The sequence below is a fragment of the Leptidea sinapis genome, chromosome 21, assembly GCF_905404315.1.
Source record: "Leptidea sinapis chromosome 21, ilLepSina1.1, whole genome shotgun sequence".
Classification (NCBI taxonomy): Eukaryota; Metazoa; Arthropoda; class Insecta; order Lepidoptera; family Pieridae; genus Leptidea; species Leptidea sinapis.
Window position 1 is genome coordinate 2,166,443 of NC_066285.1, and position 27,169 is coordinate 2,193,611.

The following is a 27,169-nucleotide window of genomic DNA, read 5'->3' on the forward strand; positions in this document are numbered from 1 at the left end:
CCATCTAATGTTGCAAGAGATGTTCATAAGCTCAGCCAGTACCCGGCTATTTTCTGCAACGTGATACCTTATGATTTTACTCTTAAAATGAGTTTCTGCTTCGTTATTGATATATATAGATATATATATATATATATTCATATTATATTACTATTTATTTCTCTCATTATCACCATCAGCGAGGATTTTTTATTTCCATCTAATGTTGCAAGAGATGTACATAACTAGAGGAATATAGGTAATATCATTATTTTTCAATAGAATTAGACAAAGAGGGATGGTTAATTAAAAAAACATAAATTACCAAAACATTGGTATAATATACCATATTAATGAATGTTTCTACCTTCAAGAAAATCTACATAATTATAGGGTATGTACAAATATTGTGCCTAAAGATAATAATATGTTTCAATTAAAAAAATATGTTTATGCCTCAAAAATACAATATTTTTTTATTTTATATTGTTAACAATGTCTCTCAAATGTCAAGCAAATATTAGCAGATATGAAGAAACATAAATGAATCTGAACAAAATAAGTACGTCCATAAAGTTATCTAAAACACTAGCATATAGTATGTAGTGAACACAACACGAGCTGGCACGGAGGCTTCATTAATCGTACTTAATAATTACGCATTAACTACATGTATTTAATTAAAATTACTTAATAACTTACGTTTACATTTTACCAACGTAATTACATTATCAGACGAAAACTGTTTCACTCCCGGAATGATGCGAGTGAGTAACCGAAAAGGAAGTATAAGATATTTGTGAAATTGGAGTACAAGAAAGTTTACGGCACATCATTAACCTGCTTTATGAGACGAAATACATGAGCATTGTCTCTTGGAGTACATGTTATTTGTTGCAATGTCCACAATCACGTCACGGGCCGGCTGGTCGCAGTGAGCGCTAGAACTTGAGCGAGAAGCCGGGCGCCACGTGCAGCGAGCGCGGCTGCACTCGGAAGCCGAGCGCGTCGTCGGCGTCGGCGCGCGCGAAGTGAGAGTAGGCGGCGCCCCCGGCCGGCGGCTTGGGGCTGTGTGTGCTGCGGCGGTGGCCCTCCGACTTGGCCGGCCACGTGGGGAACATGGCGGGCTCTATCGCCACCGGGTTCTCCTGGAATCATGCATTAAACACATTTTAATTTTGACTTCTCGTGCTAGCAACAGAACCACTTGACATGAATTTCTTATTTCCAAATATATAGGTAAATATTATATATTAGTAAACTTGGGAGCATGCTCAAAACTAGTTCGGTAAGTCTGTATCTGTTTTAAAAAAATTGCGAGCACGTGATCGTCAGTTAGGTCATCGCTCGAGGAGATACCTCTTCCGCAGTTACCTTGAAGTAGGCGTGGTCGAGCGCCGCGTCGGCCGCCAGCCTGCGCGCCGGGTTGTACGTGAGGCAGCCCTGCAGCAGCGCCAGCCCGGCGTCCGTCAGCAGGTCGGCGCCCACGCGCTGCCGCAGCCCGCCCGGGGGGTGCTCCGCGAACGTCATCTTCTGCACGGCCGGGAGGTCCTTGTACCCCGGCCACAATAACTCTGATGGAGTTCCTAAGTCCTGCAACAATCAAGATTGCACTTATTAAACAAAGTAATTTTTGAATTTGTTTAAAATTAATAGTATTAGGTTGGGGAGAAAATTTATTTTCGCCTCTCATGCTCTGAAATTGCTCATAGGCTGCACAAAATCAATTTTTGTGCACAAGTGCATTAATGTATCTACTCATAAATGTATCTATATTAAGGCAGAGAAAATAAGCCATACAGCCAAACATAAGAAAAAGTTCATAGTATCATTTGCCTCATGTGTTTAAGACATAAAATATATTAATATTTAAATTAAAATACGGTGAGTTATTTAATTAATTAAAAATATATATATTACAAAATTAATTTAATAGTAGACTGTATAGGTTTGGAGCTCAAGCCTAATATCACTGTCATAAGATTTAAAAAAAAAGGGGGGAGGGGGGGCGGGAAACAAATCTTATTTTTTCGTGCGTCTATTAATTTCTTCAAATTTGCTAAAATTTTTAAAAATGTCCATTGTATGCTACTGTTTTATTTCCTCGCAATCGAAATGAAAAACAGAGTTTATAACTCGTTCGTTTTGTGCACTCGTTGTAAAATCTACTATTTCTCAAACATGCATGGAAATATGGTCATTATTTTCGAAGAAAGAACACGCGAAATATTGTATTTTCGCACAAAGAAAATCAAATCCATTCCAAGACCGTTTTTTTTAATTTGGAACATTAAAACGCTCCTGCAATGTTGTATGAAACGGCGTGCTGGGGTTATTAAATACTCTTTGATCAGATCTCTTTTGTCATTCTTGGAATACCATAGTCTGTTTGCTTAGTACAAATTGCATTTACGTAGCTGTATAAGCAATAATGCGTTTTCCTGTCGGCACAGATAATAAGAAAAAATTAGCGGCAAAGTTAAAAATTCGTCTTGATTTGTTATTTACATACCTACTTAATAAATATAAATTTAATAATAATTAAAATGAGCTTAATGGTTCAGAGTGAAATGGAGAATAATTGTACTCCACCAGATTTAAGATCAGAACCCAAATTGGCAATGGAAAACCTGCTTCCAGCGAAGCCAAAGGTAAATTAAATTTAATGTATAATATAAAAAGTGTGTTTTATTTCCCTGTATTCTTTTGAGTAAAGCATACTTTATATGCCTCGGCGGGAATTGGCAATTGCCTGTCTCGTATTAAGTAAAGTCCTCGCCATCGGATCGGCCTTTAAACTCATACTCGACCCTGCAATTGCCTATTTCCCGGCCTTTGCAATAATGTACTATTCATTTTATAAAAAAAATATAACCTAAACTTGAGTTTTCATACGTATATGACAAGTCAAGTTTTTTTTTCAAACTTAATTTACAGTATAATCACTACATATTATAAAACGAATTCCTCTGCCGCGTCTTTATATTTGTTCGCGATAAACTCAAAAACTACTGCACCGATTTTCAGGCTGTTTTCACTAATGGATAGCGTGGTTCTCGAGATAGGTTTTAATATATTTAATTCGAGATAGGTTAATTGTTCTGCCCGGCGGTAACAGCTCATAATTAACTCAAATATCCATCGATCCCACCCTATACAAAGTATCACCTTATTAAGAGTTTTGCGAAGCCTGCCCATACAAAAGGTCGTGGTCAAACCTCGACCTTTTTCTTCGGATGTTCTTGTAGCACGCGCGATCCAAATACAAATTTAAAATTTATTGAATTTCTTCATAGATTCACTCACTTTGACAGATAGAAAAACAAATGAAAACTAGCTAGCATCAAAATTTTACTGATTTCTTTCATTTTTTAGAGACATCATAAGCTGCCAGATACAGATAGTACAGCCGAAAAGATTTAATTACAAGTTATGTACGTATAAGTTTTCCCTGACCTGTTATTACATGAAAGCATACCTTGAAAATCCTATTAAGTTGGTCGACCTCGGACTTGCCCGGGAACAGCGGGTTCATGGTGACGAACTCCGCGAAGATACAGCCCACGCTCCACATGTCGATGGGTGTGGAGTATTCCTTGCAGCACAGCAACAGCTCAGGCGCGCGGTACCACAGCGTCACAACAATGGGAGTGTACTGGCGCAGCGGCGACCCGTACTCGCGCGCCAGCCCGAAGTCTCCAACCTGTAGTACAAATCAACCATATCATATGAGTTTAATTATTTTAATATACCTTACCATAAAGTACTACGACCACAAACGCATGGAAGTCCGTCTTAAGTTGCACATTTACCCCCTTATTCATAATGGTCCGCTAACTTTAAACAGCCGCTAAGGAGTGTTTTTTCTCATTCTGACTTAGGTCAATAGAAGAAGACAGAGTGCGAATTATCAATGCTTTACGTTAGCAGACTATTATGAATAATGGGGTAAATCTTTATTTATCATAGACTACGCTTTATATATTATCAAATAAAAGTGTTCCTTTTCCAACAAAACCGGAGTTTTATAGTAGATGCGTTCCTTTTTTGCATCCTACCCTTGGAGCAGGTTTTGTTGCAGTAGCCGATGTGATACTACAGGGCATGGATATTTTTATACCAAGCTCTGTAGTACCGATCGGTGGCAGATCACAGCCCTGGTTCGATGCGTCAGTTAAAGCAGCATCTGACTGCAAAAAACAGGCGTATCGAACTTGGGTTGCGGCGCTGGGCACAAAGGATCCGAACTGCATAGTTCTAAAGAGGAAATACAACCGTGCTTCCAGATTTTTTAAGCGGCAAATCGCCCGTGCAAAGTCAAAACACGTCGTCAAAATCGGCGAGCAGCTTGCCAGTTACCCGACCGGAACACGCAAGTTCTGGTCGTTGTCGAAAGCTGCTCTTGGTAACTTCAGCCAGCCGTCCATGCCGCCGTTGCACATGAGGAATGACACCCTGGCCCATACGGCAAAAGAGAAAGCCGATCTCCTGTGCGCTCTTTTCGCCTCCAACTCGACTCTTGACGACAACGGAAAAACACCGCCGACCATCCCGCGGTGTCAGAGCTCTATGCCTGAAGTACAGTTCAGACAGAAAACTGTTAGGCGAGCTCTGTTTTCGTTGGACGTCAGGAAGTCGAGCGGGCCAGATGGCATTTCTCCAATCGTGCTTAGAACGTGTGCCCCTGAGTTGACGCCGGTGCTAACGCGTTTATTCCGGCACTCTTATTCCAAAGGCGTAGTCACTGACTCATGGAAGTCAGCCCTTGTCCATCCGATCCAAAAAAAGGAGACAGTTCGGATCCGGCAAACTACAGGCCTATTGCTATTACATCCCTGCTCTCCAAAATCATGGAGAGCATACTTAGCCGTCAGCTCTTGGTATACCTAGAGGGTCACCAATTGATCAACGACCGACAATACGGGTTTCGCCATGGTCGGTCGGCAGGTGATCTTCTGGTATACCTAACACATAGATGGGCTGCGGCTATTGAAAGCAAGGGGGAAGGCCTGGCAGTTAGCCTGGATATAGCGAAGGCCTTTGATCGTGTATGGCATAAGGCGCTCCTCTCTAAACTTCCATCATTTGGGCTTCCCGAGAGCTTGTGCAAGTGGACCTCCAGCTTCCTCACTGGGCGCAGCATACAGGTCGTTGTCGACGGACATTGCTCGAACCCGAAGCCCGTGAATGCTGGAGTGCCCCAAGGCTGTGTGCTATCTCCTACGCTGTTTCTTCTGCATATCAATGATATGTTGGACACCTCCAACATTCATTGCTATGCAGATGACAGCACTGGTGATGCCGTATACACGGGCCATGCACGTCTCGAGAAACTTGCGTCTTCTATCGAGTCCTCTCTTGAGAAAGTCGCGGAATGGGGTAAATTGAACCTTGTCCAATTTAACCCCTAGAAGACTCAAGTTTGCGCGTTTACCACTAAAAAAACCCCATTTGTCGCATCACCGCTCTTCGACAACACTTCCCTAAAAGCCTCGCCTAGTATCGGAATACTGGGTCTCGAAATCTCGAGCGATTGCCAATTCCGTGGCTATCTGGAGGGCAAAGCCAAATTGGCTTCAAAGAAACTGGGCGTCATTAATAGAGCACGGTAATACTTCAAGCCGGCCCACATTCTAGCGCTGTACAAAGCGCAGGTCCGGCCACACATGGAGTATTGCTGTCATCTCTGGTCTGGCGCACCCCAGTATCAGCTCGATCCATTTGACCGCGTGCAACGCAGAGCAGCGCGAATTGTCGGGGACCCAGTACTCTGTGAACGGCTGGATCACTTGGCGTTGCGTAGAGACGTCGCTTCATTGTGTGTCTTCTACCGCATTTATCACGGGGAGTGTTACGAAGAGCTATTTACCTAATTCCTGCCGCCGAATTCCACCTTCGCACGACACGCCACAAGTTAGGATATCATCCTCACCATCTGGATGTGTGGCGGTCCTCCACAGTGCGGTTTACAAGGAGCTTTCTTCCACGTACTACAAAGCTGTGGAATAAACTTCCTTGTGCGATGTTTCCGGGACGATACGACATGGGTACCTTCAAAAAAAGCGCGTACACCTTCCTTAAAGGCCGGCAACGCTCCTGTGATTCCTCTGGTGTTGCAAGAGAGTATGGGCGGCGGTGATCACTTAACAACAGGTGACCCGTACGCTCGTTTGTCCTCCTATTCCATAAAAAAAAAATTGCACAAAAACAGAGATAGCCTACAAATAATATTTTACCAACTGGAAACTTATTTATCGACATTATTTTAATTTTGCAACAGTAGTTTTTTTTTAGTAATTACTTGAATATTTGTTGTCAATTTTTTAAATACATTACATGTCTCAGGGTGTGTTACAAGGCACATGCCCAAATTAATATTCATTAACAACCTATATTACCTTAAGAATGCCTTTATGTGACAGCAACAGATTACTCGTCTTGAGGTCTCGATGTAATATCCAATTATCATGCAAGTGATGTACTGCTCTCAACAACTGAGTCATTAAGCACTTAACTTCCCCTGGAAAAATATATATTTAAAATTCCAAAGGAATTATATTTAAGTATTCATGATAATGAACACAAAATTCATTATTATTTATTAAAATATAAATTCCTCAATTCCTATGAGATTTTATCAATACTCGAGCTTATTTAAATAAGTTTTTGGTATATCTCTCCCTCACATTGAGCTCAGCGCGACCAACATGTTCACCAAGGGGGGATGTCAGTAAGTCCTATGGGAATTTAATTTGTAAGACAAGTTGTAGCAGAGGGCTCAATACACCAACAAGGAAAATAATGTATACAAATTTTAGCAAATAAATTAGAAATATTAATAGCACGACAGAGAGCTCTCATAAATAATTGTAATTGGCATGATTTTCGGGCAACTTTTCTGCCCCTAAATTTGTATAAAATAAGGTTGTTTCGGTCCAGTTGTGACATCAAAATCGAGCAAAAAATTAACAAGTCAGGGGTGTTGTATAAAATAATGTACCTGGGAGAAACACCTGCTTCTTATTCCTCATGGTTTCCATTAGACTTTTAAGGTCATGCTCAACATAGTCCATAACAATGAAAATTTTGTCCATATTGGAGCCCACAACGATCTCCCGCACGGTCACGATGTTGGGATGCTGGCCCTGCAACAATCCACATGCAGACCACTCGTTACATTGACCATCATGGCTGTAACGCAGCACACATTGGCCCCACATAGACAGCATTGAGGTTACAGGTACGTCACGACCTTATATACGTCTAGATAGAGCCTATCGCTGCTAGACAACCGATTAAAACAGGCCAGGTTTATTAAAATAGAGGTTAATAGTCAACCTCAATTTTTTTAGACATTTTCACAGCTGTCACAGTCTATCCAGGTATCAATGATGTAAGGTTACGACGTTAATTTAAACATAATACATCAAAATTTTTTTTTCTCCCTAAGATCACAATATGTTTTCAAAGCCGTGGTCCAGTGGACGACTAACTTCCAGCCTTCGCTGGCTTTGTTTACTGGAATGTGGATGACAAATACAAAAATTTTATGATGGGTAGATGTAAACTGCAATTTTGTGAAAAAAAAAAAAAAGACTTATTACTTCATTTTTCGAGAAGTTTTTTTTTTAATATATATGCAGCCATTAAAGTAGAAAATAGGAGATATTTCTATAACATCCAGCTCAACCATACCAATCACTACATTTATAGTAGAAATACCCACATATTCATGAAAGATTTGTTTAAACTTTCACTGCTACCCCGAAAAATGTATAAAATAGCTTCAATATGTTACGAGTGCTTAGACGCTTTTCAACAAGCATGGCGTGTTTAATGGCACAGTTACTTATATGTAAAAGCACTGGTGTGTTGTAGCAGTTCCACCTTTTATTTTGAAGAATTTGCTTATGCCAGCCCTATACAATATTCTTAACAACAGCAATTCTAACTGATATACAGAATTCTATCCAGTTTTACTTCAATAAAACCTGTGCGACCTCATTAAATTAGAAATGCATATATTTAAAATATTCCCAGTATAAAACTTGACCTGATCAATGTACAAGATATTATAACACTTTAAATTCATTGTTTACTTACTTCTCAAAAACAGACAACTTATGTTATAATATTAACTCTTACAAAAAATAAATAAATAGTAAACATTTTATGTATGTAACTGAGTGGAGACACAATTGCAAGAGGCAACAGACGATATTCTTGTCCCTCAAACCGAATGATGATATTTGAAGGTAAATTAATTAAATAAGTTATCTCACATCATATTATATCTACAAATGCTATAATTAATTAACCTCCAAAACACTCAAAGTATAATTTATATTCACTTTAATAATTAACTACAGAATGATAATTATAAATTTAATGAAATCCTTAGCTCACTTATGCCTGTAAAATCTGAAAGTTGTATGCTAATTGTGCCGGCACGGATCTCGAGTCCACTGAACGCGTAAAATTCGAACATCTGTTTTTCACTAGCGACGGATGCGGGTAAAGTTGATAGGCTGCATTTAGTGCTCGACCGACGGTCAGCACTGAAGTCAGTCGAGCCAGAAATTAGCGAGTTCAGTGCGACGCTAACCGAGCGACCGACCTTACGCGCGTGTAACATGGTCATCAAAAATTCGTGTCCTGGCATTTTCGAATATATTGTATCAATTTCTCCTTCAATTGACGCTCTATAATAACTGGGTAAACATGATATCTCTTCCGTCTTTTATTCCGTAAGTATTACGCACATATTAGAGAGGTTTAAAATGGGTTCCTCTTTCTTCGGAATTGTACACACGCAATCAAGTTTGCTGTCAGTTGAGCACTAAACGCAACATGATCAACGCGTACGGGTACGCGCTACACTCGACCGACGTCAGTCGAGCATTAAATGCAGCATTACAGTGTTTGTCGCACAGTGAAATTATAATGAGTCCTATTGTTAATCTGCGATTTAGTTTGTCTGGTCCCTAAAGATCCGTGCCGGACCTATACTTAATAATAAAAAAAGAGAGTACCATTAATGGCGAATGCAATGTCTTGTTTTTTTATATATATAATAATATATTACTTTCTATATATTTTATATAATTGTTCACACCGAGCCCATCGTCGTTCACCAAGGGTGTGCATCAGAGCGCACGTGACACATGCCCTGATATTTGAAAGCGTTATCCCGTATTGGGAGGATGTCTGTGCCACACAGAGCTCAACAGAATGGTGGCTGGTGAAAAGACATTACATTCAAGTTTAGTAAAATATTACATAAGTTTACAACAACCTAGGGATAAAAAAAATCTTTGCTTCTGAAAATTCTTCTTAATATAACGGAATCGTCTCGCAAGTTATAATGACTAACGTTGCCGTCGTTTTTGCAATCAATTCTAAAAACGACAGAAAGTTAAATAAAATGACGACGGCAAATGAAGACATCTTTGGAGGTGGTCATTATCCTCCAGTAGTAGACGACTTCCGGCTGATCTGATGAAACGAAGACAGAGCAGTGTCGACGTAGCCTTTAATTAAAAAAGGAAGTACTTTGAATACGATTTTCATGACACGTATTGAGTACAATTTTTTTTTTGAAATGTACGACTGTTTCGTAGCAAGGTGGTTTAACATTTTGACACAGCCGGAACGTTTATAACATAGTTCAAGTGAATATAACTTGGACTATTTTCGGTTTTTGACAAACGAACATGTGAGTTTGCTATAGAAATAACCATTCCAAACATGGGGTTAATCGAAAGAAATTTTTATAAACAAAAACCGCAAAATTTAGATATTTTTGTACTTTGTGTCAACGGGAAATGGCTTTAAGAGACAATTCCTTCATTGACAGAATAAAAATAGGACAAGATGACACGACGTTAGCAAGCGTAAGACTGTTTGACCGTAATGTATGTTATATCTGAAAGAGAACGCATCGAACAATATTATGTGGTTTTTAGTCCACTTCCTGGGGAAATAAACTAATTTGAAATTAATTATTAAGCTCTTGTACTAAATCAAGTAATATGAAGGCGATAACATGATATAATAATTATTGTTTTATATGCTTTCAAACATTCAAGAAGGTTGGACTCAGCTTGTTTTGTAACATCATTAATATTGTTATTTTTCATTGTCTTAAACTGGGCCGAACATTACACTAACGAAACTTGATATTCAATAATAAATTGACAAAAAAGTCATTACTATCCATATTCAACCATGTTTATAATATTCTCACAAGATGTGTACAATTTTAATGCAATTTTGGTGATTTGACAAATATACTTCAACAACTACAATAACTGTACATCAATTAGATACATTTTTGCTTGTGTGCTCAAACGTGAATAAGATAATGGACGAATTGTAATATCATTAAAATTTTATTTCAGTAACAGAATTGTCTTCATATTGTTGAAAAGCATAAAACATAAATGATATATTAAGTACCTAAGTACTATGTAACCATCCCAAATGTACATAAACAACATATTATATCAGTACAATAAACAAACATCAAACTGTATATTTCTAGAACAAACAAAATTAAAAATACTAAGACTTGATTTTCTCTTTATTATAAAACAAAATTCGTTAATGTGACGTACGGCCCAAATTCGACTGAATATTTAGCAAGTGATAGTATTTTATAAACGATATACCTCAGGGTATACTTATGGAATATTCAAATCGAAAATTTATGATGCGTATTCATAATAAATTCTATCACTTAGCTAAAGAAAGTAAGTTTAATTGCCTTTAAAACAATTATTTGATTGCTTTATACAAGTTTTAAGCAATCAAACACCAAGCATAATCAATATATCACTAATTTATAGTATCACACACAAATAACATAAAAATTAAACATAATATAAAACCTTACAACATTTACAGTTTTTACAAGTAAAATATAGAGCTAAGGACTCAATAACTTATATATTTATATAACACTGTAAATAGTTACAAAAAAAAGTTATTAAAGATTGCAGATTTTCTGATATGGCATTACAAACATGAAGATATTACGTAGTATATTCGGAGCAGGAGCATTGTCACAACACTAGAAAGTAAAACCTGCTTCAGTTAAGTAATTAAACAAAATATTCAACATGTGCAGTCAAATTTAAGATTGTCATTATTTTAGTATAACTGTCAGTAAAAGAAATACATATTTATATAAAATCTGTACTTTAATGGCCGTTTGCAATAACCTGTCTATCCTTAGTTTAACTTACGGATACATTGCTGTCACCGTTTAATGACAATGTCTACCTCTAGTAAGATAAACTAAGGAATCTATCCTTAATTTATCTTACAGGTTATTGAATAAATAAATAATAAAAAAATATCTGTCACCGTTTAATGACAATGTCTACCTCTAGTAAGATAAACTAAGGAATCTATCCTTAATTTATCTTACAGGTTATTGAATAAATAAATATTAAAAAAATATAATGCACAGACAGGCAACGTGTTAATATCATAAAAAATACTTATGTAACTAAAGATATCGAAAGAAAACGGCAAATCCATGCACATCATACAGCTGTCAATGATCTTGTATGTCAATTAATAATAGTATATTATAAGTGAGCTAAGTTACTCATTATACACGAGGGTGTGGATTGCAGCCCGAACCGTAGACGAGGGCGTAAATCAGCCGAGTGTCTAGTAAGCAAGTTGCTCACGAGTTTCATACGCAATTTTTCAACACACTTGCGAGGAAAAAAAAAAATATCTTACATAAAGTTTTTTTATGCACCAAATGTAAGGTTGATTACATATAGACATACAACCTACTTCAAAATTATAATTTTAGTGATAAAAAACTAATTATTATTAATAATTTAGTTTAGAAAGAAGAATTATAAATAATTTAATAATAGTAAAAGCGTTTTCGTCTTAATATTTATTTATTCCAAAAATATAAATGGATTTTCAGCGACATAAAACCTCTTTGTTGATACAAAAAAAAAAACTATATTACCCGGTTATATAGAAAAAGCTCTGTTTACTCTCATATAATTTTCACTAACTTAAGTTTGTAGGGATAATTATGCAGTAACGTGTTTTTTGTGCAAGCGTTAATTATAGTTCGGTTTATGGCCTTAATAACTATGTAATAAGGCTCACTTTACGAGCAAGGGTGTTGAAAATAATCTTTTTCATACTTTTAGATGCTATAAATTATGACTCGAAAATTATTTTTTTCATAATTCTTTAACGGTCCTAACTTTATTTTCGGAGCTCATTACTATTGCAGATCAGTTTTAAGTTTATAGGTCAATTTAAAAAGTTTAGTAGCAAAGAGTTTTCTTACTTAGAATGAAGTCGGATAGATTTTCTATACTCGGAATTATAATTCCAGATCAAAATTGTAAACAATAGTGTTGCCCACTAAAAATAATAACCTTTTCCATTGTGCGTGTTGAAATATACTAAAATATCCTTTTAAAATTATAAGTGTAGTATAAATATATAAAAATAAATATTGCATGTTTTCTCTTTGTAATATAGCATAAAATAGATCAAAAATAAAATGTAAATTTATTGTGCATACTTTCCTTTGACACTGGCAATATGATAGAAGCTCTAAACATTTGGCTCATCTACACAATGATGTTACAAAAACTCATGGCCGTAGTGGCAGGTATGACTAATCGCCATATTATTATTTGTTTCATAACCAAAAATATAAATTCTGAAGAAAATATGATAAAAGCTCAGCTAGAAATCGTAAAAAGAGAAAATAGTTATTTGTTCAATAAGTGAGTAAAGTCATTTTTTGCTGCGAGTGCTGACTTGAAATCACGAATTGGCGAAGTAGTCTAGAATTGAATCACGAGCGTAGCGAGTGATACTAATATAGACTACTGAGGTAGTGAGTGATTTAAAGGCAAGAGACAAAAAAAAATTTGCTCTCGTGTGAAACATACAACTTTTCACCTCGACTAGCGAGAAAAGTGTTATAGGTTATAGAAAGATATAACACAATGTTTCTTAATAGTTATTTACTAGTATTTATTTTAAATAGTAAGTCTTTAAAAAGGCAATAGTAAAACTTATGAATCTAAATTTCGATAAGTAACATATAAATTTTTGTGACAGTGAGATAATACGCTAGACTAAAATGAGTTTCGGAACGCACCGGATCGCGTTGTTTATTTTTTTTTAGCGCGGAGTAATTCTCGGATGTATGGTCACGTGGGGTTCACAATTTAAGTCTCAAAAAGCGTTTTTGCTGCGAGTTGTCACGTAGCAATAGCGCCCTTTTCGTGCTGGAGAGGTAAAAATCAAATTATCAAACTTTTGCTGTGGACAATTTGTATGCGGAAAATACAATTTATAATAAGTGTAACCAATTCCGATTCATCGTCATCAATCTCTTCAGACCCCAATCAGCGAGCCAACATTAATATGGAATTTTTTTATTTTATGTTTACTAACCATTAATATTTACCAAATAAAGACATTTGTAAATGATTTACTTTTATATAATATTTATGTTATATGTACTGTGAATCAAACTAATAATAATAAAATAATATAAATTAAAATACCTAGAAAAATGTTGATAATCTCTGAATTGCCATATTGACAGTGACATTTCTTTGTTTACATTTTTTATCTTCATTACATTTCCGACTATACGAGGAAAGATGAATGAGTTCGTTCATACGTCTTATTCGTCATTGAATTCTCAAAATTCTTTTAAAAGGATGTTTATTATAATATTTAAGTAACACTTTTAATGTAATTATTTTCACATCAACATATTTTGTCAGGAATCGAATACTGTATAATCCATGTGCAAAAACGCGACATTTTCTGAAGTTTATTTATATGTGTTTTTTTTTTATATTCTATGCACGCGCCTAGTTTGCCTTAGGACTAGGAGTAAACCGTATCTGGGTACGATTGGCAAGGACCTTTTGTATATTGAAAAGTATGAAGATGTTTTGATTACAACGACTGAATGATGAAATTCATAATTAATGTGCATGTAATTGCTTATCTTGGGTTATGTATGCTTATGCCCAACTGATATTCTAGTATGTGCGGCAATATTGAGTTAATAATCCTACCCGCGTTGTTTGAGAACAGCTCTGTTGGTAGCCGTAACCTAGGCATCACTTTTTTTACGGAGCAAATAGACAAAGACTGATTTCAATCAGGACGGGGCTACACCTTTGAAGTAAGAATGCCTAACTAAGACGTGTTAGAACATGAGTAACCCCCTTATTCATAATAGTCTGCTAACTTAAAGCATTGCTAATTCTCACTCTGTCTTCTTCTATCGACCTAAGTCAGAATGAGAAAAAACACTCCTTAGCGGCTGTTTAAAGTTAGCGGACCATTATGAATAAGGGGGTAAGTCTATAATCTCATTTGCAAAAAAAACGGGCGAAAATACAACAACAGCAAGCGTCGCAAATATGTTGGGCTCAGTGAGTCATACATCTTTGTGCCGTTTGGTGTCGAGACACTTGGCCCGTGGGGCCCAGAGGCGCGGAGAATGTTCAAAATACTATCTTCGCGTCTCAATAAGGCTACGGGAAACCCAAGCGCTGGCAGCTATTTCGGTCAACGGATCAGCCTTGCTATCCAACGCGGTAATGCTGCCAGTATTATTGGTACGCTTCCACGTAATGATAGTTTTAATTTTATGTAGTCGTAGTATTGTAAATATAGTTATGATTTGTTTTGTTTAATTATTGTTCATTTACAACAAAAGAGGTTTAAATAATTTGAGAATATTGTGTTGTGGTGTATAAAAAAGTTTATTCCAAATTCAAATTTAACACATAGTCGGACTTAAACAAAAAATGCAGTTAACAGCCTAGCGAAACTGTCCAAGAAAAAAGCGATTCAATCGATTGTATTAAACGTACAGTCAATGATAGATTGACAGATGACGGCTTTAATCTTGTAAAAAACGAATATAGCCGAAGTGGACTACGTTTTAAGCAACTGTTCGCTATCAAATTTAGCTGGATTATACTTAGTCGGCCTATTGTAGCTACTATTTCAAACTTATGTCAAATCTCACTGCACGTTTCATACTAAACTAAATTTCAATTTTTAGTTACGCTGCCTACCTCTTATTACGTAGTGTTTACATCCTCTTTGTTAGTTAATTGTGCATCGTGGCGGGAATTGTTCATAGTTTGTATTAACTATAAATCTAAATTATTATTTATTTTAATTATATTTACCTATTTCCTTGATTTTTTAGGTCTTGTAACCATTACTTAGCCGTCTCTAAAATGGTTGAAAGAACCATAACAGCGAGCAAAAGGTTCACTGCGAAGGCAAGGGAACGTTGCGCAGAAGTTTGCTTTTAACATAACTTATGGCGGGGGCTCAGTTATGTTTTAAACAGCGATTAATGTATTGGACCGTACGGTGTTAGTCTTCAAAGAAAACGGCACTTTGAATACACATCGGTACAAATCCGAAGTCAATTCCTTACGTACAAACCAGATTAACGGTTCTTGGAGAAAATTTGATTTTGCACATTTGGGATCTTTTTTTTTAGCCTGCCTTATTATTTAATGAACCGATCAGACGCTACTGATTTCTAGGCCATTTATCATTTATTTCATAGAAATGTAATGGCGAAACTGACAGAAACTACTTTTTGTTTATTTATTTAAAGTATTATGATGATCAAGCTACTTAGAATTATGATTTAATCTGAAGATGCCAGTGAAACACGGGCACTAAGGGTCATCGACAGCGGCACAACACTACTAACTGAAATTTCACGTCTTCGCATGTGTGACGCGAGACCCAAGTCAATCAACGTTATGCGCGACAAAATCACTGAAGCATACGACTTCAGTGCTCTGAGCAAACACGTCGTCAAATGACAATTGATCGAGGTCCTATTAGACGATTCGAATCTGCATACCACTAAGGACGACATACGAAGACGCGGTAGCTCTGAACGTCGAAGACTAGGCAGGTACTAAACATCCTTACAATCAAACAAAGATACGAAATAATCATACAAAGAAAGGTGCAAGGAAATCATGAATATATACATACTTTTTCACTTCTCATGCTCTGAAATTGCTTATTTATGCACGATATACTGCTGCACAAAATCGAATTTTGTGCACAAGTGCATTAACGTACTCATAAATGTATCTATATTAAGGCAAAGAAAATGAGCCATACAGCCAAATACAATAAAAAGATCAGAGAGAGAATTTGTTATTTTATAATATTAACTTTTATTTATTTGCCTCATGTGTTTTTTAAGACATAAAATATATAAAATATAAAATACTGTAGGTTATTTAATTAATTAAAAAATATATATTACAAAATTAATTTAATAGTAGGCTGTATAGGTCTGGAGCCGAAGCCTAATATCAATGTCGAAAGATTTAAAAAAAAGCGGCGGGAAACAGGTCTTGTTTTTTCGTGCGTTTATTAATTTCTTCAAATTGTTAAAAATGTTCAAGTTATACTACTGTTTTATTTCCTCGCAATCGAAATGAAAAGCAGAGATTTTATAACTCGTCCACAAAACCATTTTATCCACGAAATTACTATCAATGCTAAAAATGGTTCGTTTTGTGCACTCGTTGTAAAATCTACTATTTCCAATGCTTAAAACGCGTGTTAATTATCGCGCAATAATTAATATTAAAAATTAATCGATGCTTCTTAAAGGTATATTAATTAAATACATTACTTAATTGGTTTTCATATGTATCTAAGTCATTTCGGGAGAAAATTAGAGAAGGTGAAAATATTTATTACACAACTACCATTGTAGTGTTTCAGTAATATTTTTTTTATGAAAAATGATGACGATCGAGCGTACGGGGCACCTGGCGTTAAGTGATCACCGCCGCCCACATTCTCTTGCAACACCAGAGGAATCACAGGAGCGTTGCCGGCCTTAGAAGGAAGGTACCCATGTCGTATCGTCCCGGAAACACCGCACAAGGGAGCTCATTCCACAGCTTTGTAGTACGTGGAAGAAAGTTGAAACCGCACCGTGAAGGAACGGCACACATCAAGATGGTGGGGATAATATCTTACTTCGGAATTTTTGGGAAGGTGGAATCTGGCGGCAGAAATCAGATGAAACAGCTTTTCCGATAACTTCCCGTGATAATTGCGGTAGAAGACGCACAATGAAACCATTGACAGAGAACTGGGGCCTCGATAATTCGATCAACTCTGCGTTGCGCGCGGTCACATGGATAGAGCTAACAATGGGGAGCACCAGAGCAGAGATGACAGCAATACTCCATACGTGGCTGGACCTGCACTTTGTTTGCACTAGAATGTGGGTCGGCCTGAATTATTTCCGTGCTCTATTTTTGACGCCCAGCATCTTCGAAGAAAAATTGGCTTTGCCCTTCAGAAGACCGCGGAATTGACAATCTCTCGAGATTTGGAGAGCCAGTATTCCGATACTAGGCGAGGCTTTAAGGGAAGTTTTGTCGAAGAGCGATGATACGACAAATGGGACTTTTTTTGTGGTAAAGGCACAATTTTGAGTCTTCTGGGTGTTAAATTGGACAATGTTCTATTTACATGGGATCCGCAACCTTCTCAAGAGAGGACTCGAAAGAAGACACAAGTTTCTCCCGGCACTGATCGACGATTTCCCGAGAGAGAATTTCATGGCCCGTGGTATCCAACATCACCAGTACTGTCGTCGGCATACCAATGTATAATATAAGTGTCCAAAATATCATTGATATGAAGAAGAAACGGTGTAGCAGATAGCACACAGCCTTGAGGCACTGAAGCGTTTACGGGCTTCGGGTTTAAGCAACAACCGTCGACAACGACCTGTATGCTGCGCCCAGTGGGAAGCTGGATGTCCACTTGCATAAACTCTCGGGAAGCCCAAATGATGGAAGTTTTGAGAGAAGCGACTTGTGCCATACACGATCAAAGGCCTTCGCTATATCCAGGCTAACTTCTAGGCGTTCTCCTTGTTTTCGATAGCCGCTGCCCAGCTATTGGTTAGGTAAACCAGAAGATTGCACGCGGATCGACCATGGCGAAAGCCGTACTGTCGGTAGTTGACCAACTGGTGACCTTCTGAAAAACCAAGAGCTGGCTGATAATTGGCTAAATAAAACTGGCTATAGCCTGTAGTTTGCCGGAACTGAACTGTTTCCTTTATTTTGGATCGGATGGACAAGGGCTGAATTAAGGACTAGTCAGGGACTACGCCTTTTGAGTATGAATACCGGTATAAACGCGTTAGCACCGGCGTCAACTCAGGGGCACGCGTTCTAAGCTCTATGAGAGAAATGCCATCCGACCTGCTTGACTTACGTCCAACGAAAACCGAGCTCGCCGAACAAGGGGAGATAACGCAAAGACCTAAGAATCCTCGGGAAATGTTGGATTTCATTTAGTCTAAAAATATAAGGATAAAAGAGTAACTTTAGAATAACTAGGTTTTTGCTGACTAACAGCTTGCATGATCCGACGATAATGAGATATAACAGGACCATTAGGGAGGAATCCATGTAGTAACATCGGTAATACGCGTAATAGAAATTCTTTTTGAATAATGGACTGACTCAGTGGATGGTATTCCATTTTGTGTCTAATATTAAAATCATTAAGAGAAGAATTTAAATAAATAAACATTTTAACTATTGCCTCTTAATATATTAATATAATATATTTAAATATTATGTCAAAAAACTAAGCCCACTAAGTTTCTTGTGCCTGTTCTTCTCAGGTCTGAGGCTTAAATCGAATGGGTGATAGTTTTAGGTTTACAAAAACGTGTTATTATTACTTAAATTAAAATATTTTAATCTGAATAGTGAGTTCATTCTGAAGTTAACTTAGGGACCTTCAAGAAAAGAGCTTACTCCCACCTTAAAGGCCAGCAACGCATCTCTTGACCCCTGGTGTTGCGATGTCCATGGACCTCACCACTCCCCATCACCTTTTGCCCATTTGCTCCCTCTTATATAACAAAAAGGAATTCATGTTCTACCAGCTCTTTAGCATATAGTGCACAGCAATAGCTTAGGAAGTGGCTATAGATGTTTTTGGGACAGAAGACTCACTGACGCCTGGGGTTCATTAAGTCTGCAGTATCCAGTCTTAGTCTTGGTTAGAATTATTAACCGGGCTCTGCTTAGTGTCTGATTCAGTCTATTTATCTTCATTGCACCACTGCTTAATTAATTTGTCAATCTGAATGAGACTCAAAGACAATGAGTGTTTTAAGGAGGCCTTCATGGATGAATTAGTTTGACTAAAGCTTTTTGGATTATCCTTAGCAATTTTTTTTTACATTTTTAAGTGAAACCTAATTTTGGGGATCATACATTATACAACTGTAGAGCCATGAGCGAGCCACGACTAATAGAGTCAAACAACCATGCAAAACTTAGCAGTACACACGAAGGGTTACTCGCGCAAAGGACTTAAGCTCTCTCAGCGCAGGTTCGAATCACGCATTGTACGTAAATTTTCGTACAAATGAAAATTCACCATATTCATGACAAGCTGACCATAAGCAGCCATATCTAACCTTCTTTCACCAGCACAAGAAGATCTCACAAATAATCAAACTGTGATGTTGGAAGACGAATCGTCTCGTACGCAGGTTTGACAGCTTTCAGCCTCTCGAGCAAGCCGGATTCCAAAAAGTCTTTATCACCATAGACCACATATATACGCTGCGGCGGGTTATACAGATGATGGAGTATAAAAAGCCACTATGCTTGGCGTTTGTGGACTAAGAGAATGCCTTTGATTCGATCGAGACGTGGGCGGTGCTTCAGTCTCTCTAGATATGCCACATTGATTATTGATATATCGAAGCATTCAAGTGATTATATGCAAGCGCCACCATGTCAGTTCGTCTCCAGGGGAGAATCAGACGAGGCGATGTCATATCACCACTGTGTTGGAAGATGTCTTAAAGCTTCTGGACTGGACATCAATATCAACGGCAACTCACCTTCGTTTCGCAGACGATATCGTAATACCAGTATGGCTGAGACCATGGAAGACTTAAACCATATGATGCTATGCTTGAAAGCCTCAAACAGCTTCCCGGGAGTAGGTCTGAAAATGAACATGGACAAGACGAAGATCATGTCTCAAGTCCATGTCGCACCTACTCCCGTAATAGTTGTGAACTGTACTCTCGAAATTATTGACGAGTACATCTATTTTGGACAAATAATCCAGTTGGGTAGGTCCAATTTCGGACAGAGGTCAAATCCAAGTAGGATCGGCATCATTCAAGAAGTTCCGTAAAATGTTCTGGTCCCAAATACCACAGTATCTGAAGACAAAGGTTTTTAACCAGTTTGTGTTGAGTCATGACATTCAGAACGCAGACATGGTCACTAACTATGGGCCACATGAGGAAGTTCATGGTCGCTCAGAGGGCAATGGAGAGGGGTATGTTCAGAGTTTCACTACAAGATCGAATCAGAAATGAGGAGATCCATAGGACCACCACCATAGACCTGATGGTTGAAAAACCGAAACAGCAGTGGGCAGGGCACATAGGTTTATGGACAGGTGGCTGTTGGGTCAGTAAAGTCCTGGAATGACGACTACATACTGGAAGATTTAGTGTTGGTAGGCCTCCCACAAGATGAACCGATGATCTGGTCAAGATCGCCAGAATAGGATTGATGAGGGCAGGGCAGGACGGATCATCATGGTGATCCTTGGGAGGCCTTTGTCCAGCAGTGGAAGTCTTCTGGCTGAGATGAAAATGGTGTTGGAACTAGTATTGTTAATCTATAATTATTTCATAATCTTTAAAGTGCAGTTCAATAGGTGCTCTTATAAAGCTATTAACATTATGGCATAGATGTGTTATGATGTTTAAGATAGCCATTGGACAAGAAATACTGTTACTAAAGCTGGGTACTATGTAGGAGTATCAATATAGACATACAAGTGGAGCGATGTGCTGGTGCTTTATTACTGATCTCAATATCTCATCATCACAGCAAAGAGTATGTCAAATCATTAAGTCTTATATCATCACAAGCTTACTTGGCCATAAATTATACAGCAATAAATTAAATCCTTGACAAGCATTTTAAATAAAAAATCTTTAAATAATTCTGATTATTAATCATTTAGCATTTATCTTGTAGCACCTAAATACACATACACATAAATTATATATTTCATCAAGAAGATTAAGAGATATTGAGATATATGCAGTCCAAATAATGATCTGTATAGCTTTGGGTACACATGTGTTCTAAAAGTAGTCTGTCAATGGTTTATATCAACCCTTGTAATTTATTTTAATCCATTAAACAGTCTTATCAATACATACATGTTACCTTATTATTGTTGAGTAGTCATCTTCGCAATGCTCATTTAATGTTTGTAGTGCCATATCAGAAATTCGTTTTCAAATGCGATATTTGATTTAAAAAATTACTTTTTAAGAATCTAAATCTTGTTGGAGTAGAGTAGCATTGGAGGGTTACCCCTGGAATAAATTCCTTATAAGATACTTAGGCCCGCCCGTGTATCGAAGTTGTTAACCCTTGCAATTGGGTCACACCTCTAGCACAACCCTCTTCAGGTAAGAGGTGCCGGGCCTGTAGGAATAAAATACAATGCATTAATAACATGAAACATGCAGATGAGCCATCAAGTGCAAACCAGAGTGGCTCACAGCTTACACACTAACTTTAAAACTAAATTAAAAATAAAATAACCAAAAATATACCTTCACAGACATAAATGTACTGTAGCAATACGGCTCAAATGAGCTTTAGTTTATATAATAAATGAGATTGTGATCCTACCTTAAGTAATGTATTGATTTCCCTCAATGATGTGATGGGAAATCCTTCCTTCTCTTTCTCCATTTTGAGTCGTTTAAGAGCAACAATCTCATCTGTAGTTTTGTCACGTGCTCTGTAAACAACTCCATAGGTTCCCTCCTCTATTCTATTCAGACATTGAAATTCCTCAACAGAACGACACCCCTATAAAACAAAAGTTGTTAAAACCAAACTTTTAATGACTTAAGCTTAACACAATATTTAAACTTTCCTCAAAAGATATGACCTGAATTGAATTACTTACTACTTTACAGCTGATTCAGTTTGCTGTGAACTTTGACAAGTACTTTGTGTAATCTTTACATATAATAACATTATAACAGGCCAATGTACATTATAGATATTTAAGAAAATCTAATATGGGGGGGTTAAATCTAGTACTTATTAGAGAGTAATAGTACATATTATAGAAGCCAAGACTACAATTTTTAATTTTCTGTGTTTTTGTATCATTGCACATCACACAAAAAAACTACATGGAATTGAATGCTTTTCATCTATGTATAATTACATTTATCTTGTACATTTCACCTATGTATGTACCTAAAGGTCTAACTTAAAAAATAATTATATTGTTCCTGCTATTTAACATTTAAGTCGCAACTATTCTTACAAAAATAAAAGTATAGATACTTCATTCTTAATTTCACTCATATGAAGTATTGGACAAAAGCTAATAAAAAGTCAGTGGTAGTGTAACACAAACCTGCAATGCTGGGAAATATGGTGGCAATGAATTTATCTCTTCCTCCTTTAACCTAGCACTTTCATCATCAATTGCTGGTTTTTCCTCTTCTATTGGTGTTTTTCCATTTTCATCAGGGGGTGGTGGTGAGAAAGAATGTGACCTACTTCTACTTTTTGATCTAGAAAGAGACCTGTTAAATTGAATTATATTATTAGTTTGATTGATCCATATTTTTTTTCATTGAAAACAATATTGGTTTTATTGGGTGCAAAGCTGGATGACATTCATTTATTTATTTTATATTTATTTGTATAAAATATAAAAACATGGAAAGCAATATAAAATTATTGATATGTTCCTACTTCCATACCTTCTAGATTCTCGTGATGATGGGCTTCTGTGAATTAATTTAGGTGATGGTGATTTGGAGTTAGATTTTAACTTAGCTTTATTACTGTCATTATTATCACTACTTGGTTTTTCTTCTTCATTATCATCAGATTTTGCTTCCGACTCAGATTCTGTACATGAACTTTCATCTTCTGTTGCAGTATCAGAATGCTCACCTGAAATATAATATTAAACATGAAAGAAAAAATTCTAGCAACAATGACGATGATCATGGCAACATTTACAATTTATATCTACACTTTTGGATATTCAATAATATATTATATAGGACTTATAAATAAGGATGAGTGTCGTACTTGCAACACACTATTACCTAACATTTGGTCAACTTTATTGTAAGTAGAAGTGCTAGATATATTGTATACAATATATAATATATCTTATTGCAGGCTTCATTATGCTACCTAACCATTTAGGTTTTGTTATGGTGGTGTTGTTAGGTCAGTCACTCAAGTATGGTAAGAGACACAACAGTACTCATGTACCAGGAGTTATCAACTTTGCTTTTGTTGGAATGTTTAGTTATATATTAAATCTCTCAAAATTTATTTTACATTTTGATAATTCTTGCACACAATATTTACCTTATTAACTTTGTTACTTACAGTATGTGCAGATAGATATGCATCTACTGTAGTTATAACTCTTTTGAGAGTTATTTTGCATCAAAGGATATATATTGTAAAATATTTTTAAGTTTGGAAACACCTCAGTTCAATCTACAGTTGTCTTTTACATAGAACATAATTTATTGTTAAGCCAACTGGGGATAAATGCAATAATATCAATCCAGAAAATAAGGTCCTATTTGATTTTTGGGAGTGTGTTGCAATGCTGGAATACTGCAACTGGAATTGGGTGAAATCTTCTGCAGAACCCTCCTTGTGACAGATGACATACAATCATGTGTCATCTCTAAATAGTGCCACAGCAATAAGTAATTCACAGAGTACTTAGACTGGTGATTCTTATGAATTATGAATTGTTACAGATATACAAGTATTTCCAAACAGGTGTCCTGCAATCAAGTTACTACATATTTTGAGATAGTTATTATAATTACTGAATAACCATAAGTTTCAATGAATAAAAAAATAGATATGTAATACCTTCCTCAGGCTCTGATTGTGAGTCACTCTTCATTTCGATATCACTTGTGTCAGACACTTCCACAACAAAGCTGGGAGAATGTTCAACTTTATTCTTCTTACTGGTACCTTCTTCTGGTGTTACAGATCTCTTCTTGCCCCTTCTACGCCTGTCTTCACGTCTTGCTTCTAATTCATTTCTTGACTCATGCTTTCTTTTTACCATTTCTCTTTCTACAATAATAAAAAAAAATTAACAATACTTTAAAAGTTTTCATGCTGAGTACCTAATCCATTCCACAACACATAAATAATGTAGAATCATTTGATTTGACCTAAAATTAACACTTTTAACCTACATCTCATGACAATTAACCCTTTTTTGCTATTTGATTCCTGTTTTAATTAATTTCTGATATAATTTGTATTTCCCTAATATAATTCTTAACGAATTAACATTTTCAAATATGTTTTATACAAACGACAAAGTTTAAACAATTAATGTGGTAAACTATATGTTTAATCTGCCCGTTATAGAATACACTACTTAAAACCAAAAAAATTGTATTACCTGCTTCAATTAACCTATTCTTTCTCTCTAAATGCTGCTTATCAAATGAGTTTCTGCTTGAATCTGATCTACCATCCTTACTTATATCTTGTTTGTGCCTTGGATCCTGGTTTTGAAGTTCTTTAGTCATTCTTTTACTCAATAATCTACTTCTCAAATCTTCTAATTCCTTATCACCAGATGATTTATCCCTATTCTCTTTTTCAGTATTATGACTATTTCTGCTTTCCTCAGCAAGCATCCTAAGCCTGTTTTCAATTTTTTCTGTTTCCATTCTCCTTCTCTCTGTTTCAGAATATTTATATTGTCTATCTCTACTTGCATACACATCACGTTCCTTTGGTACATCCTTCTCCTTATATAATTCCTTCTCTCTATATAACTCCCTGGACCGTGCCATTTCCCTATAATTTTCTCTATAGGTATCCCTCTCTCTATAATGTTCTCTCTCCCTATATTGATCTTTTTCTCTATATACATCTTTCTCTCTATAAGTTTCTTTAAAGTCTCTATCTCTGTACAATTCTTTGTCTCTTACATCTTTTTCTCTATAATATTGTTTTTCCCTATGATAATCCTCACGTTCCACATTTTTGCTAACTTCACGTTTGGACTTTTCTGATTTATCTCGTTCCCTGTTAAAAAAAGCAATTATGATGTACACCCCCCGAGTAATCACTCAAACCTTAAATAACATTACAAAAATTAATTATTGTTATAGTTGTAATATCAAGTAGTATTACTAAAATGTTCGTAAGTACCTGTATAAGTGTTTCTTTTCTTTTCTAGTGCTTTCTTTATGTCTGTCCTTTACTAAGCGTTTGTGCCCTCTTTTGTCACGATGAGATTGTATTATAGCTTGAGGTGGTTTAATTACAAGTGAATCTGGATTTTCGCGATCCTCATCCGATAGACTGCGAGAAAAAGGAAAAATCTAAGACCCATGACACGCTTGAGGAAGGAACATGACTAATGGCTTAGAGATATTTTAACCTTGATCGAAACGAATACGTTGAAGTGAATATTAATAATTGCAATAATAAACATGTATTATGAATAGATAAATAGGCTTACCTAAAATCCAATTCATCCTGTATGGGACTACGAGCTAATTCTCCGTCTTCACTCTGATCATCTTCGTAATTACTCATGGCGCGTATTTGTCAGCTCAGATTTATTGCCAAAGCAACAGCCCATAAGCTATTCAGTAACACATAAACAAAATTTATATCCACAGCTTATTGCACCGAATAAAACAACAAATTTCAAATAAATGATAAATGTCTGATGAAATCACAAAACATGAAACGCGAACTCATGAAAGGACGCCATTTTAAAATGTTCGGAAATCCGAAAACGTATTACCATAGACTTACAATATACTCAGTCAATATGTTCTGCGTCTATGGTTGGTACAGCCTAGTACCTACCGGCAGTACCATTTAGAAAATATGGAAGCATTTCTCAAACTTTATAATAGCGCAACTAAAACTATACTGTCAGTGGACACGGCTTACAAAGTATACCGGCACGCAGCTCAGTTTGGTTAGGCGAGTGAGTACAATTGAATCCATGTCAGACGAGATTTTGAAAGCAGATAAAACAAGTATTCAAAATACATTCATGTGTTATAACGTGGTGCATAAATAATACGGATTGTTGTCCCAAGGCGAATTGAATCACTTTTCACATTTGAGTAGACCAATTACTTAAAAATACAATAAAATGTATTTTATTTGAGGAATGGCATTATGCTGTAGGTAGTGGTACATTTTGCCAACTGTTTATTACGCCACTACTTCTATAGAACTAAAATATTTATTTAGTAACTAAAAGATTTGGTTTTAATTTTGCCTTTTTGTGGGATAGTATTTCTCTGTTTTTTTTTTTGTATTTCGGTAATGTTCTCTTTTTTTCGACTCATTCTACTCTTCCTATATAAAAATATGTGTACGTGCTAGTGCCTTTCTTATTACACGTTACTTTAAATTTGGATTTCTACAAGATGGAGTCGTAAAGATTATGGCTAAAAGATTTTCAATCAGAAACATGGAAATGATTAGTAATGATACCTAACGAAACATCTCAAATGTGATCACTTCAATTTAAAAATTAATATTTCTTATTTAATTAATAAGAAATTCAAGATGCTTCTAAAAGCGCTGTACCAATTTGTACCAGGCGTATTTATTTGGCTCGATGGGCATAAGATTTTGTTTAATAACATAAGTACTTATTTCCTTAGCATAAAAATACATTGAAAAAAGAAACTGCTACCAGCCTTAAAGAAAAGTATACGCCTTTTTTAAAGGATATACACTAATCTAGCTAATATAGTATGTATAGTTCAAAAATCCATTTCTTTTATCATGACTGATCCCCTTATACATTGTCCACATATCTGACAAACATTGACAATATGTTGAGCACGCAAACCAGAACCCTTGGTTACCGTAATCATGTCATGCCGAAAACCAATCACGTAAATCACGTTGTGCGGATGACAAAATCACTGACAAAGCACATCCTAATATCAGCGTAGACTTAATACCACTCTTTATTATATGCATTGATAGTTTAC

General features: G+C 36.3%; 1 protein-coding gene across 5 annotated transcripts; it reads right to left on the bottom strand.

Moving 5' to 3' along the window:
* Positions 1-300: 300 nt before the first annotated feature.
* Positions 301-25,920, bottom strand: LOC126970694 (cyclin-dependent kinase 11B). Of its 5 annotated transcripts, XM_050816779.1 has the most exons (12): positions 25,663-25,920; positions 25,350-25,502; positions 24,589-25,223; positions 24,039-24,251; positions 22,889-23,084; positions 22,537-22,708; positions 21,792-21,974; positions 6,980-7,124; positions 6,378-6,499; positions 3,458-3,682; positions 1,354-1,572; positions 301-1,127 (listed from the first exon to the last, which is right to left on the bottom strand). In XM_050816779.1, exons 1-12 carry the CDS (start codon positions 25,737-25,739, stop codon positions 921-923), a joined length of 2,547 nt encoding a protein of 848 aa, XP_050672736.1. In that variant the 5' UTR covers positions 25,740-25,920; the 3' UTR covers positions 301-920. The 5 variants fall into 5 exon arrangements, with proteins under 5 accessions (XP_050672736.1, XP_050672737.1, XP_050672739.1 ...); XM_050816780.1 differs by lacking the exons at positions 301-1,127; positions 1,354-1,572; positions 3,458-3,682 and adding an exon at positions 21,545-21,581; XM_050816782.1 differs by lacking the exons at positions 301-1,127; positions 1,354-1,572; positions 3,458-3,682; positions 6,378-6,499 and adding an exon at positions 21,419-21,581.
* Between the last annotated feature and the right edge of the window lie 1,249 nt (positions 25,921-27,169).